The sequence below is a fragment of the Saccostrea echinata genome, unplaced genomic scaffold, assembly GCF_033153115.1.
Source record: "Saccostrea echinata isolate AGI-Se365-2 ecotype Australia unplaced genomic scaffold, CSIRO_AGI_Sech_v1 ptg000052l, whole genome shotgun sequence".
NCBI lineage: Eukaryota > Metazoa > Mollusca > Bivalvia > Ostreida > Ostreidae > Saccostrea > Saccostrea echinata.
The window spans coordinates 5,280,166-5,301,753 of NW_026889801.1; the positions used below are offsets into that span (position 1 = coordinate 5,280,166).

At 32.7% G+C, this 21,588-nt stretch overlaps 1 protein-coding gene across 3 annotated transcripts; it reads left to right on the plus strand.

Moving 5' to 3' along the window:
- The first annotated feature begins 5,204 nt into the window (after positions 1–5,204).
- Positions 5,205–21,383, plus strand: LOC133204116 (beta-1,4-galactosyltransferase 1-like). Of its 3 annotated transcripts, XM_061339884.1 has the most exons (9): positions 5,205–5,872; positions 12,191–12,324; positions 18,265–18,546; positions 18,856–18,921; positions 19,161–19,396; positions 19,686–19,873; positions 20,219–20,341; positions 20,516–20,611; positions 21,129–21,383. In XM_061339884.1, exons 3-9 carry the CDS (start codon positions 18,330–18,332, stop codon positions 21,247–21,249), a joined length of 1,047 nt encoding a protein of 348 aa, XP_061195868.1. In that variant the 5' UTR covers positions 5,205–5,872; positions 12,191–12,324; positions 18,265–18,329; the 3' UTR covers positions 21,250–21,383. The 3 variants fall into 3 exon arrangements, with proteins under 3 accessions (XP_061195868.1, XP_061195867.1, XP_061195869.1); XM_061339883.1 differs by lacking the exon at positions 12,191–12,324; XM_061339885.1 differs by lacking the exon at positions 12,191–12,324 and having other exon boundaries at positions 5,205–5,472.
- The last annotated feature ends 205 nt before the right edge of the window (positions 21,384–21,588 follow it).

Sequence of the window (21,588 nt, forward strand, 5' to 3'; positions counted from 1 at the left end):
TTGGCAGCCTGGATCTCATAGACGACGCCGAGCTGTTAGACGCCAAATAGCCATTCCAAGGAGTATGATAGACGAAGTCATGTATGCCTGTCACGACGACCTGACAGCAGGACATCTCTCCTTCCAGAAAACGTATGACAAGGTCCAAGAGAGATTTCACTGGAAGGGGATGTATTCGGATGTTGAGTTCTGGTGTAGATCATGCGTAGACTGTGCCACCAAGAAATCGCCGAAGAACAAACCAAAGTTCCCACTGAACCCGCTACCAACCGTTAATGGACCATTCGACAGAGTTGCCGTAGATGTTCTTGGACCATTCCCGCCAACCTACAAGTCCAACAAGTACATTATTGTGTTCAGTGACTACCTAACTCGATGGCCCGAGGTATTTGCTGTAAATAATGCAGATGCAGAAACTACTGCACGACTTTTTGTAGAGGAGGTAGTGTGTCGTCATGGAGCGCCTAGAGAACTACTATCAGATAATGGTAAGAACTTTAGATCAAATCTGATAAAGGAAATCTGTAAATTGACAAATACCAGGAAAACCTTTACTACTGCCTACCACCCGGAGACCAACGGCCTAGTAGAACGCTTCAATGGGACACTCACAACAATGTTGTCAATGTATGTGTCTGGACATCAGCGTGACTGGGATACATTTATACCATACATACTGTTCGCATATAGGACCGCTATCCACGAGTCTACAAAGGAGTCACCCTTCTACCTTATGCACTTACGAGATCCTGTTTTACCAATTGAAGCTGCGCTATGCCCACCAACATTCTCATACGCCGTAGCAGATGACTATAAGGAGGAAGCAAAAGTCCGCCTTCAAGAGGCCTACACGCTAGTCAAAGAAAACTTACAAAAATGTCAACAAAACCAGAAGGAACGTCATGACCGGTCAGCAAAAGAGACTCATTATATTAAAGGTGACAAAATATGGTTATTCACACCTACCACTAAACCCGGACTTTCCCCTAAACTTACACACAATTGGCATGGGCCGTACGAGATCATTGAGCGATTATCTGATGTCACCTACAGACTACAGGATCCTGATCACAAATCAAGGACTTTGACAGTGCATGCTAACAGGATGAAGCCGTATCTCGATCCTAATGACCGTCCTGATCACGAATGTATCTCAGACGAGGACGTAGAATATGAAGATGAAACAGTCGACGACAACGGACCGATTGTCAAGGTACTGGATATGATGCGGTCGAGAAACGAGTCAAAACGTTTGGAAAAACATTATTTTGTGCAGTTCGAGAATGGACATACCCAGTGGCTGAGTGAAAACAAAATTAAAGACTTTAGAATTGTGCAAGATTTCATTCAGTCAAAGAAATAACTACTTTTAGTGTATATACTTAGATTGTGTATATCTAATATTCTAAAATAAACATTTACTTAAAAAAAAAAATGTAAAGATAAAACTTGAAAATCAAAAGAAAAAGGTAAAACATGAAATGTGTATGCATGTTAAACTATTTAATTATTTCTGCGTGTATGTGTGTAATAAGGTCACTATCGTCAGTTACTATAAATGTGTGATTCTGGTATAGATAGGTAATTGTTTAAACAGTAGATCAAATTGTCATTATCAGTCTACTAATTATATTAGTGTGTCGGGACGCCACACTTAGGAAGGGAGGTATGTCACAGAGCTATCCCCTAAGTTAATTAAATGTAAATAAATGAGAGAGTTAGAAGGTCTGATAAGGTTGCAGGTGCACGACGCAGGCGTTGTAGCCCTGTTTCCCATGGGTGTCATTTTAGCTAGTTAGAGAGAAAGAGAGTTGAGCAAGCATGAATTTATAATTTGTTAGTGTGTCAGTTCTGTTGTCATTTGTTTATTATGTTTGATAGAGTAGTGAGAGATGAAAGTGAGCATTAGGTTGATTTGTGTGAGAAACTGGGGAGTAAGAGATTTGGTATGGCCATGCCCTGAGAACATGTGATAACAAGAGGGGAGAATGAGTTTGGAAGTCATTGAGAGTGGATGTATCTTATAATTGTGAACTTTGCATATTACTATAATTATATTGCGTGTGTTGTAAATATGTAAATAAACTATGTAAATAAAAACAATCGTAATTATTAATCAGTGCCAGTGACAGGGAGGACCCCCGTCACAGGACGATTCCATGCATAAACAAATTTAAAGCTCATCTTAGATTATTTGAATAATCTTAAAGGATATTGAGGGCGTTTTGTTTGAAGTCAACTGACAAACCTACATGAATAGGATGAGTTACAAAAATGACTGAAATAATTCATTACACAAAATAAATTCAACAAAAGTGGAGCTTTTATTGAAGATAATCAGAAATAAGAACATTTGAAGAGTATCTAAAACCCATTTTACCCATTTCATTGTATATAATTTATATATCATCTACCAAACCTCTTTCGTCACCCGCATTGCACAGTAGTTAGAGCGTTTGCTTTAGAGTCTCGGAGTAAGGCTTTCGTCGCAGGATCGAATCCCACTGTAGGACGTGGAGTCGGATCCGTCGGATGAAACTGAGGTCCAGTGTTCAGTGTCGCGGTAGGTGCTCGCCCGAAAAAGATCTCTCACTGCTCAATGGCTCTTAGTGCCTTATATCGATATAAATTTACAGTTCTCTTCCGGCAAGTGGTTCAGTTTCCATATGAGTAAAAAAAACATTCCCGAGAGGGACGTGAACAAACAAACTGTTGTTCACATTTTAAGAAAGAGCTTTGGTTTGTTCGTTTGTTTGTTAAATCCCTCTACGGCTCATGCCAAAATCCGAAGTATTAAAAAAAAAAGAAAAAGAAAAACTTGGAAGAGGTGAGAAAAGAGGTGCAAAATTAAAGACTTGGGGCCAAGTACATCGCAAGATCATAGCTATGCATGAGGGAGATGATTCCTAATTTTGAAATAAATTTGTAAGTTTTAGTACAGCAATTCAATATACGAGGGTTGTCCGTAAAGTTCGTGGACAAGCTAAAATTTAAATAAAAGTTGTGTCATAGATGTTTATTACTAGCATATTTATAATCCTTTACTATATGTGAATTACAAAATGAAAAAAAAATCAATTTTAAATGTATAACTACAATTATGACTTCCTTTTTAGACTTAAACAAAGTTTTAATTAAAAAATTATTTCTCACTTTATACATTTCATTTGTATTTTGTAAAATTCCGTGGAAATTTGGATGCCTTTAAGATCATAAGGTTGACAAAAGTTATAACGTCAAACCTGTAAAATTTGAACGTTCAAAATTTCGAAATTGCAGAGAAATCGAGGTCAGATTTTATTAAGACAGGATCGTCATTGTTCGAAAAAGGGACGTTTTCGGAAAAGGTGGAGCAGAGAGCAGTGATAAAATGTTGTGTAGACATTGGAAAAACACCAACAGAGACCCATATATTCCTTAAACAGTCGTAAAATCATAGTAAAGTTATCCATTCTTTAGTGTTTAAGTGGCACAGAAGATTTTCGGACGGAAGGGACAGTTCTCAGGATGATATGCGCGAAGGAAGACCATCTTTCCAAGATTGCAGTGCTGTAAATTATGAAGTTTGTAACGTGACTTTGCCATATTTCCAATTTTACGCGGACAGAGGTTGTATGATTCGTAGGATTTGAGACAGGAAGTGTTAAATATTATTTCATATATGAAACCAGAGAACAGTTTGTGCACATTTTTGATGACTGGTAAAAGCGACATAAGAAATGTGTTGAGTGAAACGGTGACTTTGTTGAGGAAAGTTAAATGTATTTAGCTTTTGACGTCGAGTAAAGTCAAGGATTTAATTTTTGTTTTAGTGCTCCGGGTATGAGTGTGTATCTTTTTTGTATCTGATAAAAATATAACTATTTGTGCTTTGTTTGTGATTAAAACGTGGATATAAATAAACTTAAACATGAATTTAATGAAAATAATAGTTTCATATATATCAATGTTTGTCAGTAATTATCAATGTTGTCCACGAACTTTACGGACAACCTTCGTATATCCGTATTTTGAAGCTTGTACCGAAGTACTTATCTATTGTTAGTAAATAGTTTAACCATACACTAACCAAGGAATTACCCCTATAATTGTTTGTGTCATTTACTTCTCCCTTTTTAAGTGTTGGTACAATTATACTCTTTGGCACAGATTGTGGGAAATATAGCACTGAACATTTAATGAAAAACCGGTATTAATGTCTCACTACGGTTTTTTTTTTTTTTTTTTTTTTTTTTTTTTTTTTTTTTTTTTGATTTATTTACATTAAAAATATGCAATGCGATTTTATAGTTCAAATACTTCTTTTTATACTTACTGTCATGAAAATTCCTATCTAGAATTGGATGAAAGTAGCATTTTTTTCAAGGAAAAAATATGTGAAATTAAGATTACCAGGATATAATACTAGAGCAGAAAGTAGATACAGTACCAAAATCTATTTATTTTGCGGTTTAAACGTATCTTAAAACATGCAAACAACATTTTTCTGAAGTATTTTTGAAGTAGTTTTTAATTATTGATAATGTAAAAATATTAATTTTTTTCCTGATGATTACGTTCTTTATATGCAGTTCAATTTTTTTTTCGGACGAAAGGTTAAATGATATAAACGTAGCACCCGATCCCACCACACTGAAACCAAATCCAAGCGTACCTAATTGGTATTGTGTTGTGAGAATGAGATAAACAAAAAATCCACACACACCCCCTCCCATCAATTTAAGAATTCAGGCGAACGATCTCGAAATATACCTCCGCTACATGTGCATTGATGCAACCGGAAGTATCAGTGTACAGTCTCCCAAGTGTGAGTACAATAATATCGACAGAGGATGCTTGTTCCTTAAAGCAACTCTTCATTATAAATATAGTAAGAGTCTGTAGGGCATTGATTTAGTCTTTACCAAAAAAACTTATTGATTTTTGTTCTGCTCCGTCTGCATATAGTAATTAAGTTATATCGTTTGAGCTATAGTCAGTGCACATAGTATGTAAAGATAAGATGTTTTCATAGATATTATCTGTAGTGTGATAAATTGTTACTGATGTGATGCCCATCTGTAATCTAGATCTCTGCGTAAACACTTTATGTTATTAAAAAAGTTATTTAAGCTGACAATCATATAATTTGTGAACACGTGGTTCTTCCTAATATTTACAGTTGTATTTTTTTTTTCTTCAGGCAGTGCCTAGCATATGTGCACTCTTGCTTTATGTTGATCAAGTCTCCTGCGCATGTCTTTTTGTACACATAAAAAGGGCAAATGTAACCTTATGTAATCATCAAAATATTACGTGTATGCAGAAAATTATTGTTCATTAGGATCTTAATGCTAAAAGGACAGCTCCCATTCGGCTTACCCCTTCAACCCATTATAAACTCAAGTGACGGCTTATATATATAAGTGTGTATTCATGAACTATGATATGGATCCAGAACAACGTGACTTGGATTAAAGTGATATTGAATCTGTGAGTTTTGGTATGCAAACCACTCTGGAACTATTTAAATATGTTAAACCCAGTTCATTTTTGCTAACCTATTGTAGTTGGCAAATGTGTAAGTGTGTTTCTCGAAATTTCTATTATGTTCTATGAACGATGTTACGACCGTTTTATGTGTTTGTGACGTTCAGTCTATATTCTTACATAGGATAGCAGTGTAAATTTAGAACAAGTGTGCATTAAGTATATTTATGACTGGTTTGGAATCCAAGAAATGTGTGCATAAATAACATGGAAAGACTTTTCAACAATTGTTTTACCCAGTCCTTGCAGTATATAGTTACAGATGTACTTCACAAGTTAGATGCAGCAACACATTTATCCCTTTGAAACAGAGCACACCATATTATCATTGTTTTACTGGGAGGTAATGAACTGAATTCAAGCTATGATTTGTGTCATAATTCCTGAATAGTGGTTTAACATCTGTGCAAAGATTTTATCTGAAAATTGCAATGACATATTATAAAACCTGGTGTAGTCCCGTTATCCTGGCCTGGCCTTAAAAAAATTGCCCACATTTTCTTTCTCTGGATATGATTGATGTCAGTGATTTTTTTTTATTGCTTTAATATTTTCAAATGATAGCAGAAATAGAGGATATTCAATGTTTTGTGGTTGGATATAGAATTTATTTCACGAGTGGGATAGGTTTTTTGATATTTCCACTCGTGCTTCGCAGTCCTGAAAATATCAAGAAATAAATTCCGTATCCAACTAAAAAATATTGAGTTTTCTGTTTATTACATTTTCATTGATTTTCTCTTTTTCTGAACACAGTGTCATAGGTTGTGGCGTCATAGTTGATCGATTGAGACGTCATAGCTTAGCAATGTGAGATTAAAAACATTGTAACATGGATTTTAGCAACATATTTTTGAGAAGAAATTGGCAGTCTCTATCAAGACCGTTTGGTTACTATCTCTATTTTATGACAGGCCAGAAATAAAAATTTTACTAACTTTGATATCCTATCACAATTTTTCATACTGTGAGAGAATATCAGTTTTATTCAATAAATAAATACAGTATTTCACTGTTGTTAATGAAATAAAAATAAAATAATTCATTTTTTTTAAAATGCATTTGGATGTAATCAGGTACTATTATGTTTCTTTACAACACAGTAGTTATATTATGCTTATAACTACCTCTCATATTGACCATTACTAGAAAAAGAGGTCGTGGTATAAAAATCTATAAAAGATATGTGCATGGCTTAGCTGTCAAGTAAATATATCACTTTATAACCTTGATACTGAATATCTGTCGAGAACCAAGCTGCAGAACTTCATGTGTTGAAATTATGCTTTAAATGATTTGGTATTTTAGAACAGTGTTTAATTACTGCACATGAACAGAAAGTTATCAATTATCTGAAAATGTCACGTATTTTTAGCATAAGATTAATAATGTTAAAATAAGGAAAAAATTGGTTGAAGCCAAGTTAGAGGTAAAAATAGGGTCATGCCAATTATGAGGCTACCTCGATGAAGCCAGGCCAGATTTTATGATATGCCAACCGCAACTATGATAAGATTTTGTTCCCAGAACTCATGCATGTGCATGCAGACGAATTGTAACAGTGCGATAAGCAGAAGATCGATGAGGCTAATAACTGTGGAAGCTTTGTGTGCATCTCAGGATTGCATATTGGAAGTTATTCAGCTTCATGAAGAGCCCGACTTTTATTTAGTTTTGTTTGCGACAGTGTGCACTTAAAAAGTTTGATATGCTTAAATTTGTCAGAAAAATTCAAAGAATATTCTTAACACGATTATGTTCCCAATGTCAAAAACCTTTTTAACAGACATACCAGTTACATGTGCCAAGCCACAAAGCGCATCTAGATGTAAAATAAATATAATTTATTGGTTACTTCAGTATGTTAACTTATTGAGTAATGATTTTATAGATGTTTATTAACATAGTAGCAATGAAAGCAGGAATTTTAAACCATAATTTAGACTTAAATTATTGATTGGTTCTATAAAATATATAATAAAGGGTTTTGTTTTAACGTCCTTCTGGATATAACAGCCATGAAGACAAGGTTTCTAGTCATAATTTAGATTTAAAATATTATTTATTTTTATTAGCTTATTGATGAGTGTTTTATTAACTTTCTAGCATATAAAACAGTCATGGACCTAGGGGCCTCTAGCGAACATATAGATTTAAATTTTAACTTTTATTAACTATCTAATAAATGTATTTTAAAACCACTTACGGATATACCAGCTATGAAGATCAAACCAACCTTAATGCTTTACTGGTAGTGTTATCAAAGAAGCTGACATCACATTATATTAAGTGCTTTAAGTTTAATTAATGTATCACATGATTTTAACCCCCACAACTCTAATACTATAGTAAACTGAAGTACGATGTAAAAGGTAAAGATAACGAACAGTGATCGATCTCAAAAAAATCTACGAACAATACAAATATGTAAAAAGGACACAAAACACTGATCCCTGGAAATTCCAGTGGTGGGATCAGCTGCATAGGAGGAGTAAGAACCCCCTGTTGACCGGTCACACCTGCCCTGAGCCCTAAGTATTGATAATTTTATAAATTAAAAACCAGACAAGATGAAATGCTTAACGGTACGAGTATAGGGCTGACACCACACCAGCTGAAGTGCTATTATAATGGTATGCTTGTAAAAGCTTACACAATATAAGCGATAGTATTACATAATGTTTACCACGCAAAATTGAATTGAAATGCTATAGCGGTTAGATTTGTTAGATTTTAAACCACGCCAGCTTTAGTGTTTAATGGTGATATCTTTATATGAACTGACACCATATCGGCTGAAAGAGGTACACACATGACAGTATTGTATTGCCTATGTTACATGAAATAGTTTTAATACATATTATGATAAAGCATCAACATAGAGAATTGTACATGGCACATGCCTTGTTTCCTACGAAAAGTCTGTTAAACTTAATATTTTTCACTTATAAATAATAAAGTTTGAAATATTAATGTGAACCATTATTTATTTTTTTTTCAAAAATTATTATAAGTATGAAAATTTCTTTTTTATGCAAATATATGAAATGTTTTTATCATGATTATTAATTTTGGTCAGAAAAGAAATTAAGTTGCACTTAGAAATAAGACAATTTGAAGTGAAGAAAGAATATTGTTAAAATTCAGTAAAGGAGCAATGTCATTCTTAAAAATGTTTGCCTTAATATTATTGCTCTGTCTCCTATCTTGTTTCGTTTTATTTTTTTTTACACTATTGAGGTTAAAAATAAAATTATGATGAAAAAATTGATTTTTTAAAAGAGGTTTTGTTAATACTGAACTCGTTTGTTTAACTAAAACATGAAAAGGCTTAACGAGGTTGGATCCTGATATTTAAAGTCTTAAACTTTTTTGTCAAGTTCATTTTTAGTTTCTATACTCATACATGTAGCTTAATTAAAAATCGGGAAAAAAAATGGGGGTCAATATGCTTCTTTTGGAGCTACAGTACATTGAATGTGACCTTTCTGCACTGAAATTTTTGTCTGAATCAAAAATAACATCTTCGACATTTTTCCTCCAAGGTTTTTATCCAAATAAATCTTGGGACAAAATAAACTATTAGTCTATTTAAAAAAAAAAAGACACATTAAAATTGTACATAAGAAAAAGTTTCAAATTACTTTGCATAATCAATTATTTGACCTTTCTGCACTCACAAAATATGATTTTTCTGGCATTAAAATTTTACAAGAAAGAAAAATATTCTGAAGTCTTAAACCTTTACTGAATTTGAACTGATCAAAGTTATTTTATATATTCAGAAAAGAAAATCAAAAGTGGGGGTCTATGATGTAAATTTTTAGATATTTCTGAAAAAGTGTTAATTTTATGTTAAAATTGGCTCAATTTTTTCCTGAACTTTCAGAATATATTTACTATATTTGTCTTAATATGATGAAAGAATTCATAAGAAATAATTTAATTGATATTTCAGAACCAGCATAAAACATTTCACTGCAGAAAACAGATCTGTGTGCAACAAGCATGGAAAAATAGGAATCTAAACTTAACAGTACTGTTTATATTTAAAAAGGGAAAAATATGATCATTTTCTTTTCAAAAACCTTCCGCCACAAATTATAGTTCCTGGCCTAATCCTATCTGAATGGAATTTAATCGCGGTTTTCTTCACTGGATATAGTTTAATTTGCTTTGTAGAATCCAGATTTAATGTTAGAACTTACAAATGATGCAGAATTTTAGAAATAAACGTCCAGACCAAAATCTGCTCAAAAGCTCAGGATCGAACCTCCTTAATTTCAAATTCCATAAATAACATCTAATTCTGATCTCTACTCTATAATGTCTAAAGAATTGTTGTGAATAACAGATAAATTGATTTAATGAAATGTTTAGAAAACAGATAAATTGATTTAATGAAATGTTTAGAACCCGCTATATAAAAGTACTATTTTTTTTTATTTCTCGTCTAAAATCCCAAGAAAACTCCTTTGAAATGCATTTGACTCTCCCTTCTTAAATGACATTATGTTAGGCTGAATATATACAATATTGTAATATGAAGATGCATATTAAACACACATTTTGAAAGATATTAATCCTACATGTATATTGTTGGACTCCAACGGCTTAGGAGCGGACTTAAGTGGTTTAATTGGTACATGTAATACATGTATATGCATTACACACTTTTAACCCCCTCAGCTTTAATGCTATATAGTCCATATTTTAAAGATCATAAATTAAAGCAAGCCAGCTTAAGTACCACAATAATTTTATGATTTAATAAGCTAACAACAAAAATAGCTCATCGTGTTATATATATACGTGTATGACGTATATTTAAGCACACCTTCTTTAGTGCTTACATGTAATTGGTCATGCAGATTTGATGTTACAAATAACACACCACCTTAAAGCAAGTTTGCCTATATGTCAATACTTAATTTTAGCCGTAAATTTTAGTAGGACTTGATATTTCAAAATTCATTTTATAGTACATGTACCTGTCTTATAGTGTAAACGTTATCACTAAATAAACTGTTACAAGTTATTCAAAATTTATAAAACCAACATTTTGAGTATATTAAGTCCATTTTCCCTACATTTATTACTCTGGTCCAATAAATATCTATGAAAGGATTTTTATTCATTTGCCTATTAATATAATTTCAATTCAGTGGCCTAGCCACTTTTTGTATTAGTCATCATAGAAATCTACGTCTGAGCTTTCAGGCATTACATAAACTTACGGAGAATAAAATAATTATCAACTACCATTATCCCAAAGGAATGATTACGTTCTTTTCATGGGCATACTATAAAACCTGACCTTCCCTTGCATCTAATTGGCATGGCCTCTATTATGGCCATTAATTTGGTTCCAAAACCAAATTTTGGCCTGGCCTCACATTTATCTTCTGTAAAACTTATTATCCCCTATTTTGGTCTCATCCCAAAATAATTTTTTTTCCAGAATTTGGTTGCTTTTATTAATTATTTTATTGGTTTTCAGTTTTTCTTAGTTAAGCGGATAAATAATATATTTCTGTTAATTTGTAAATGTGTAAATCTATCAAATATCGTAAACAAATTTCCACTGGTTAAGTAATGATTCATCAACCTTCACACACTGCACTCTAGAGTGATGTGTTACTGTTATGTCTGCATTCTCTTGAAATTGATATATGAAGTACGGAACCTAGGAATTTCTAAAAACTTACATACCACTATGATAAACTAATTCAGATACCAAAAATGTTTATATTAATTTACTCTTTTGATTACTCTGTTTAATTTTTTTAGATAAATCTCAAAATGAGATGGAATTCAAAGTTTAAAATTAATAGCATAATCAGATAATTGATAAATTTCTGTTTCTGCGCAGTAATACTTTAAATGGATATCGGATCACAAAAAATGCAGTACGGTCCTTGAAAGGGAGTCAAGGTTAATCAATGATACAACATATATGTTCATTAAATTCTTTTCAGGTCTTAGGTAAGTATTACCTAAGTGATTATTATCTATACTTATTTTTTTTTTGTCTTGATCATTAAAATTCATGCTTCTAAATTTTTTAATGAGAAAATATTATCAATTCTGCCTTGGAAATTAAATAAAATAAAAGTTTCATTTATTGAATCATTGTGGTATTTTTGCGTTGAAAGTAAAACTATAAGCTCTGTGTTATAGTCTTCAAAATTGAAACTGATCAAAAGATAATAAAATAAATCAGATTAGTGATAGTGCATTATTATTTTAATGTGCACATTTACAAAGAAACAGAAATATATTATTTATCTCCTTTAAGTTATAAAAACTAATCCCAATAAATAATCTACAAAATCAATCACATTCTGAAAAAAAGAAATCATTTTTGGGTGTAGTCAAAATAAAGACCAACAATTCTTACATTTAGAGGCCAAATTTGAGGTCACGCCAACTTTTGAGGCCAGGCCAAAATTTGGATTGGAGTCAAATTAGAGATCAAAATAGCGGCCAGGCCAACTTAGAGACCAGGCCAGGCCAAAAGGGCCAGGCCAGGTTTTATAGTGTGTCTTTTTCATGATTTAAATCGAGTTTCTATGATTCCTTTTTGATTTTCGTCGTTTGACCGTTGATCTGTTGATCACAGACACAAATTAAGCAAGTGTATGTGTTATGCTTTTTGTAGCAATCGCTTAAAATTTGCATGTGCTGATGTTCATAACCTACATATCCGATCCAGAATCGTACACAATAGCAATAGAATATATTTCTACGGAGCTGTTGGCATGCAGGTTTTGTGCACAGTCAGCTAAATAATGAGTAAGTACATGAAAAGTGGCATGTTTTTCACCGAAATTGAATTATAAGCATTGAATGTTATTACATGTATTTTGTTCAAGAAAATACTCAAAACAACAAAATGCTGTTTTTATGATGTTGAAGTGGGTTATTCGTGTTTTAAATTCGTTTTTCGATGAACAAAATAATTTATAAGTTAATCATATTTTGAGTTTGTGTAACATAATACCCATGATACCCAGTCATATAAAATATGCAATCAGATAATGTTGTGACGGTACATATTGGCGTTTTGTACATATTGCCGTCGGCGACGATATGTACCTACCCTTATGGCACATATTGTCGTCCATCGGTACATATTGTCGTCGGTGACAATATGTACCGAGACGAGCCTTATTTTCCTCTTGCATGATGGACAACAAAATGTACAGTCAAAAACCAGCACACATTGTCTTCAGTGACAATATGTGCAGTCAAGGTCGGCATATATTTTGGTCGATATATTTACGAATATTTACTTGAGATTGACAAACATACACACGCACGTCGAGGGGAGACAGACATCATTACTCGTAATTCTGTAGGGAGAAAACATTTTGGTCCGAAAATTGTGTCCAGGATTGATGTACACCAATATGATTTGTCAAAGATACCGTGATTCTTGAGATGTCTGATAAATCAGCCTTTCTTCTTTCTTGTGATATATACTAAATATTATATTAAATATACTAAAAGATTATATACGTGTATTAGTTTTTTTTTTGTTCAGTAGTAATAATTATTTGGAAATTATTTTTTGCGTTATTCTTATATACAGTCATGTGCGATATAATTGGTGTTGGGGCTGACATTTTTAGATCACTGAACTAGAAATTCAGGCGAGCTTTTCTGATCACATTTTGTCTGACAGTCACTCTGTCTGTAAGTTTTTCACATTTTCACCTTCTTCTCATGAACTACTGGGTCAGTTTCAACCAAATTTGCCACATAGCATCCGTGGATAAAGGGAATTCAGGTTTGTTCAAATGAAGGGGTCACGTCCTCTTTCAAGGGAAGTTGATTAAAATCAGTGAAAATTTAGTGACATTTTTTTTAAAAATCTTCTAAAGAATCACTGTGTCTGAAAAAGTTGAAACATATGTGAAAGCTTCATTATGAAGTGTAGATTCAGCTTTATTCATATCATGTCCATCGGGGGAAAAATGTAAACAAAGTTTTTCATAGAATATTTAGGGAAAAAAAATTATTGCAAAATCTTTTTAAGAACTACTGGGTCAGAAGAGATGATACATATGTGAAAGCTTCATTACGTAGCGTACGTTGAATTTTGATGCGTTATCTGGCACGAAAAAAATCCCTGTGTGCCAAGTATAGGTCTAAATTTGCAGCCCTCCACCGGCAAGTGTGACGACTACATACGAATGAAAAATTCTCGAGATGGACATTATAATAAAAACAAACAAACAAAAACAAAATAAATTTTGTTCAAATTATGACTCCAGTGATAAGGCGGGGCCACAATGGATGATGGAAGTTTTACATAGGAATATATACATTACATCTTTAAAAATCTTCTCGAAAACCAGACAGATGAAGAACTGCCCCCCCCCCTCCTGCCCAGTGGTTTGATTTTTTTTTTGGGGGGGGGGGGAGGGGGGGCTCTGTTAAATTCTGTTTGTTTAACTGGTATATACTCTCAATTTAGTCCTTAGGTAAAATTTCATAAATAGTTTACTTAACACATCAACCAATGAGAAACGACGGTAGGTCCGTGATTAGTGATGTTTATTTGGAAGCATCCTCAGGTAGCGCAGATTCAGGTGTCATTAAATCAAACCGAGCCTAGGGTGGGGCCAAAATGGGCGATTAAAGTTTTACATAGGAATATATGGGAAAATTCTTTAAAATTTATCTTCTCAGAAAACAGCAAAGCAATGATTAGTCATGTTTATATGGAGAATTTCCGTGCATTGTCATGCGACATATTCTGATGGACGACAATATGCGCAGTGAGGGTAGGTACACATTGTCGCCGTTGACAATATGAACAGGACGACAAAATGTACCGTCACAATCATGCTGAATGAAATAGCATACGAGACAAGTCGGTGTGATTCACCACCAATTACATTCACAAAACTATCAAAAAACAACAAAATAAATATTTATGCAACAGTATCTCTGGGGCGACAATATGTACGGTGAAGGTGAAACACATAATGTCGCCAATATGAACATATGTAACTTTTCAGACGGCGACAATATGTACCAATGGACGTAAATATGTGCAGTGAGGGTAGGTACATATTGTCGCCGATGACAATATGAACAGGACGACAAAATGTACCGTCACTAATGTTCATTTCATATAATAAATCAATTTTCTTTCGAGAAAATTCTTTGATATATAATAGAAATTCCCAACATTTACTCTGAGGTCAAAGACAAAATGTCTAACCAGTATGAATGTTTCGAAGCACAACTGATTTTTCTCTACTCTTTAGTGCTGCTCGTGCCAATATGTTGGAAATCCGAAATATGTATTTAAGAAAAAAAGAAAAAATAGAATGAGAAGCAAAAAAAGGAGAGGGTGCAAAATAGCCAAATACATCGTAGGATCAGAGCTATGAATGAGGGAAGTAATCCTTAATTTTGAAATAAAATTTTGAATGTTACCACAACAATTACAAACATATCCGTATTTTCAAGCTAGTACCGAAGTAATTAGCTACTTGGCTGAAGAGACCCTCAGGGACTAACAGTCCACCAGCAGAGGCCTCTACCAAGTGGTCATTATGTTAATCTTATGCGGTACCAATATTGATGCACCAAATGTGCATTTCGACAAAATTTGTCTTCTCAGTGATGTTCATGCCAGAACGTTGTAAATCCGAAATATGTAAATAAAACAATGAACAGTTGAAAAGAGGAGGGGGGGGGTGCAAAGGACTGTAACCAAATCAATCGTAGGATCAAAGCTATGAATGAGGGAAATAATCCTTAATTTAAAAAATAATAAAACTTTACCTCAACAATTAAAAACATATCCGTATTTTCAGGCTAGTACTGAAGTTCTTAGGTACTCGGCTGTAGATATCCTCGGGGACTCACAGTCCACCAGCAGAAGCCTTTACCAAGTGGTTATAATGTTAATCTTATGCGGTACCAATTTTGATGCACCTGATGCACTCTTCAGTGATGCTCATGCCAAAACTTTGGAAATCCGAAATATGTAATTAAAAAAATGGAAGAGTTGAAAAGGGAGGGGGGGGGGGTGCGGGGTGTGAGGTGCAAAAGACTGTAGCCAAATATATCGTATGATCAGAGCTATGAACGAGGGAAATAATCCTTAACTTTGAAATAATTATTTTTAATTTTACCATAGCAATTAAAAACATATTGTATTTTCAGGATACACCGAAGTATAAGTGAGTTTTTGATAATCTGTAAATTGATAAATAGTCGACATACAAGTTGTCGTTTTCCCAATCAGAAACCATCCCAGATTAAGTGTGCCACGCCATGGTAAAATATTTTTTTTTCCCTTTGAATGGAATTTAACTTTCGAGCTTTCTTGTGAACCTTGATTGTTACATATTGACAGGCCTATCTTTTCAAAAAGGAGAAAATTATCTTACTTGCTTCACTGGAATACCGTTAGAACAAGTATTCTATAAAACGTCATAAATACAATAGCCAATCAGATTGTCAGTCTTTGTGAACACCAGGTAAATGTCGATAAAACACTTTTACAGTATGACACGAGGTGGATTCAAATCACGGTTCTAAAAAGTATCAATGGTTAAGAAAATGAGCGGTTTAGCCATCTAAGATAAGAGGACTATGAAAATTAATGACACGAATACGACTAGTTTGTTGAAAACGAGTATTATTTAATAGTTTTTATTTTTCAATCCAGGACAGTGATGCTCCCCAAAATCCCTATTTAAAATCTATTCTTGGAACAAAACCTATCAAAACATTATTTTATTTAGGCGCAGGCCTGTCATGAAGAACTTCAAATTCTAGGCCAACAATTCCTGCAAAAGAAGCGATGCTAAAGCTGTGTAAAATTCTCTTGTACGAGGGGTGATCAAAAAGTTCGCGACCTAATTGAATTACTTCCTTAAAAGAAATAAAATGAGGTTTCAGTGTTCATAATTGTTTAAAGTAGTCCTCTCCGATTTTAATGCACATCTGCCATTGTTCTGCCCATGTGCGAATCACGTGATCCAGGCGGTAACGTGACATTTTTCTTAGCTGTCTGTTCACAGAAGCTAAGAGATTTTTCGAGTCTTATATTTCTTTCCATGCAAGTGATTTTTTTTAAGAAGAACATGCCATCTGTCAGAAATGGCCAAATCTCGGCAATATGATGGGTGGATAAGGATATCCCTTCCTAGAATTAGCATGGTGACTATCACAACCTGAGTCCTCTGTCTCAAAAGCGTCGTTTATCCAATGTGGATAAAGTATGGGAGCCTTCTGTTTTACATATCTCATATGTTTAAAGTCTAAAGTAAACGATATTTTAGGGATTTAATAATTATATTTTTGCTCAAATATTCAACTATTTTTCTTACTGTAACTTGGCGATCTTTCAAAACAAATTGCTCAACTAAAGACACATCTTTTTACCGGCTTGCTTTCGCTGGGCAACAGAATAAACATCATTTTTAACCATCTCCCTGCCTTCACTAAGACATTCAATCCAATTAATGATTGAACTTCTGGTTAGTCTTTTCTTCATAAACCTTGTATAAATTATCATATTCTACTGCAAAGGAATTTCCGAGATATACGATAAACTTTACAGCCTTTCGTTGAGTACGACTGAGTCAACCATTTTTTGTCAGAAGTGACCTACATACTGACGTCATTTTCACATTGTGACGGCACAAACACGGAGCAAAACATTATTTAACATCTGCTATTTATAAAACATGTGTATGACTATATGTGTGCCAAATTTCATTCTGATCTGAGTTGTGGTTTCGTAAATATAGAGATAGTTCGCGAACTTGTCGCGAACTTTTTGATCATCCTTCGTATATAACTTTGTTTACTATAACTGCAGTACTGATAATTATTACTTCAGATATAAAACATATACTTGTACAAAGATGGACAAGCCAAACAAGAAAAATAATCAATCTTAAACGTCTTGCATTATTCCAACATACAAAATAATATAAAACAAATTATCCATTTTAAGTACAGAAAAGTATAAATTAACTTATTCATATAAACGGCCCAAGGGCGTCAAATCGCGGTAACTATAATTCACGAATTGGTGATTTATCTACAGATTTTACATACATTAAAGCACCATAAAAATAAAAGCGAGTAATTTTATTTCGCGAGTGGTGCTTCTCGTGTAATTACGTGATAATTTATTCCTCGCGTATATTTAGGAATCTACAGTATATAGTGAACAGCTTATATATTGAAACCCTTCTATAGCATTTAATACAAATGCTGAAGTTACAGGCAAGGGGTCTTAAATATATACAAAAAAAAATCAAGATTTAAATTCAGATTTTAAAAAAACACAGTCTATAAAATGCTCCATTCAAAAAAAAGAAAAAAAAACAAAACAAAACAAACATAATTGTAATGTAAAACATTGAAATGTCAGAATCTTTTATAAAGGATAGTACTAAAATCAGAATATTAACCCACTTTAGCAGCTGAGTTACAACGTATGAATCTAAAATTCATCTTAAACCAAAAACTGCAGATCCTTTACATAAACCATTGACAGATTCTCAAAAGGAATATTAATCAAGGAATGAATACTTCCATTAACATAAAATAGATAATAAAAAGGAAAAAAAATCAATGAATAAATGTGCAAATGCAGGATTTTGTCGAATCTTGTTGCAAATTTAATGTATTTTGAGATTGTTCACGAGCATTATATAATGTTATAGATATTTTAAACTCTTCTTTTTTCAGATTTTTACTTTCTAACGCAAGACAAACTACAATCATTTTCCAATCAGCTGAGATGAGAATATGTCATGGAACTCTCAAACATAACTTTAACAAAAAGGAAGAAAATTTCATTTTGTAAACGACTTCTCGTTTCACCAAGATTTTATTTCGGGTGTGTTGTCTTCCAAGTATTTATTCTTGCTATTTTTGTTACCAAAAAGAACACTAACAACGGTGACGTGATGCTAGTTATCAAAGAACGGAAAATTCAAGAGGAGATCTTTAATAACACTGTGGAGAATTGTGAGATTATTTTAAAGATACTTTATATTTATTAACATTTTTCTGCGTATTATTATTTAGCGTTTGGGACAGTTCAACGTTAAAATGTTTTAAAATCCAGTCTTAAGTTGTTTTTTTTTTTTTTTTTTTTTTTTTTTTTTTTTTTTTTTTTTTTACATTTTATGCTCTATGTGAATCGAAGTTACATTCTTAAATTTTTCCTATAGTTCATCATATATTGTGTGTGTTGTAAAATATTGCGACCAGAATGATTATTGTATACTAGTATAATTATGGAGAAATCCCTAAAAATATTTCTTTTCTCTTCAGGTTTATTATTCAATACGTCAGAACCACAACCAAAGATAGAATGTCCAATAATTTCACCGTATCTGAGTAAAGTATAATTTTATTATCATTCTGTTGTTTACCCTGCATTTAATGCTTTATATGCATACGGGATAATTGTTTCCTTTTTTAAACATATTGCTGTAAATTAATATTAATGTAGATTTTGTTTGCATCAAAGCAAAAAGACTCACATTAAAACGTTCGATAATTTTTTTTAAAAAAATAATAAAAATAAAATAAAATAAATAATTACGTTAATAGTTTTGCAATTTAATCATTTCCAGTTGGTCATAAAAAGCCTGACATCAGCGATGAATTTAGCTGGGAGGATACTCTACAGAAGTACAGCTCTGTCAGGTGTGGTGGGCATTTCCGTCCTTCAAACTGCAAAGCACGCCAAAAGGTGGCGCTGCTCATTCCTTTTAGGAACAGATACGTGCATCTAAAAATATTTATAAACCATATACACCCATTTCTGATGAGGCAGCAATTAGAATATGGAATTTATATCATTGATTTAGTAAGCAGAATTAAAAACAAGATGCTTGATGTGTTGATATGACCTAATACCAAATAGAAATATTGTGTTTATATCTTTGTGTAACAGTGGTTGAAATAGGGCATATTCCTGCGCAAGTAATAATACAGTATATGTATCAAATATGCTAAAATGTTTCCTGCATAGATATTTTTTAATTCATCTATTTATTAATTTATATTCATATATATTTTTTTCATATTTTAAGTCCTTGAAGGTTGATATATGTCTACTTAATATGTGTATTTATATTGTAAGACTCTATTAACAGGATGACGAGATACAGTTTAACAGAGGTCTCCTTCTAAATGTGGCGTTTCTCGAGGCCAGTAAGGAATATGATTACGATTGTTATATTTTCCACGATGTGGATCTGCTTCCGGAAAACGATTACAATTTTTATCGCTGTTCTGATCTGCCACGTCATATGTCTGTAGCTGTAGACAAACACAACTACAAGTAAGGATAAAGCAAGATGATATTCACAGAAAATAATAAATAGATTGATTACTTACTTTATCGTTTGATCCTGCCTCAGTAGATGATTAAAGAAAGCAAATTAAATGCTAATTAATTGTGACATAACAATCGTCATAATGGTCAAATGTCTTACCAAACGGGTCAACATCTCACTGAAGAGTCTAAGATCGTATTTGTCTGTCTGTACTGTAAAAAACATTGGAATTTTCCATGTTATGATCTTCATAAAGTATTTTTTTTAAGTTTAAAATTTTCTATAACATGATTGTGAAATATTTGTACAGAACTTTCTCAAAATGATGTTAGCATGGGCCCATTTTGTAGACTACCATATGTTGAATTATTTGGTGGGGTGTCAGCCATGACGAAAGATCAAATATTATTTGTCAACGGATTTTCCAACAAATATAGCGGATGGGGAGGGGAAGATGATGACATGTATAACAGGTCAGCATTCTAGCTGTGTAATGTCAATGCACACTATATTTTCTATAATGAAACTAAAAGTTAGCATATAATGTGTAATCTATTGATCGTTTTTACATGGTGAAGGGGGAATAATCTCTAGAACATTTTAAAATAATTAATTATTAAAGCTCCCACCAATCATCATTTTTACAGGCTTGAGTTTTATCATATGACGGTCTTCAGAAGTATGGAAGACATCTCCAGATACACAATGCTTAAACATGCTCAAAGTCCACCTAATCCCAATAGGTATTTATTCTCCAAACATTCTATGTTTTAAAAAAAACAATGCCTGGTTTTATAATTGTTGTTATAAAAGCTTTTATTATTTATCGTGCATGCAGTTTTATGAACTATCTGTAAGTTTTAATCTACAATAAAAATGATAGGAAAATAATACTTTTAGATTTTCTGGATATGAAAACCATAGTTTTGTATTTTACTGATATTTTTTTGGCAAAATGCAATACCTGTCAAATGTTTTCTTTCCTTTATTATGTTATCTTTCCTGTGATACGCTAAGTGAAGCGACTATGAGGAATTAAATTCAGTATTTTTTTTTTTTTATTGCATCAGTTATATACATCATTTATTCTAAAATATGTGACTTAACAGACTGAGGGGTACTTCCTAATATCTGGAGAAGATTTTGTGATTCCTGCTGTACATCTAAAACATTGTATCTTTTAATCTGCTTCTGTGTTCATCCAGTGTCTTAAAAAAATTGAAAACACAAATGTATGTCATGTTTTTTTTCTAAAAATAGATTTAAACTGAAGAGCACGGGGATGAAACGGCTGAGGCAAGATGGTGTCAAAAACTTGAAGTACAAAATTATGAAGAGGACAGATTATCCACTCTTTACATACATGAAAATAACATTGTGACCTCTTCCCAGACTTGTTCTATTTGTGTTCCTCAGACTTGTTCTATTTGTGTTCCTTTGTTTTTCATGTTAAAGATTAACAAACGAAAGCAAAATCAAAATGGGTATTAATAAATCAAAAATAAAAAAAATGAATTGTGTTAAACTTCTTTTATTTAATGAAATGAAACTCTTCTACCTCTAGTTTAGCAAAATAAGATGTTCAAAGGAGGATAACAATAAAGAAACTTAAATATTTTGTAGCTTACCAAACACGCACTCCCTCAAATGGACTCTCACACACATTAGCAATCTCCAATATAAAATACAAATTGTACCTACATGAACAAGTGCACGAAAA

Bases quoted from the DNA above. Each gene is read 5' to 3' on its own strand.
- LOC133204116 (XM_061339884.1), top strand. From the start codon at position 18,330: ATGGAACTCTCAAACATAACTTTAACAAAAAGGAAGAAAATTTCATTT. The intron at 19,397-19,685 runs GTAAGCAGAATT...CTCTATTAACAG, and splicing joins GAATTTATATCATTGATTTA to GATGACGAGATACAGTTTAA. The intron at 20,612-21,128 runs GTATTTATTCTC...TTCTAAAAATAG, and splicing joins AGTCCACCTAATCCCAATAG to ATTTAAACTGAAGAGCACGG.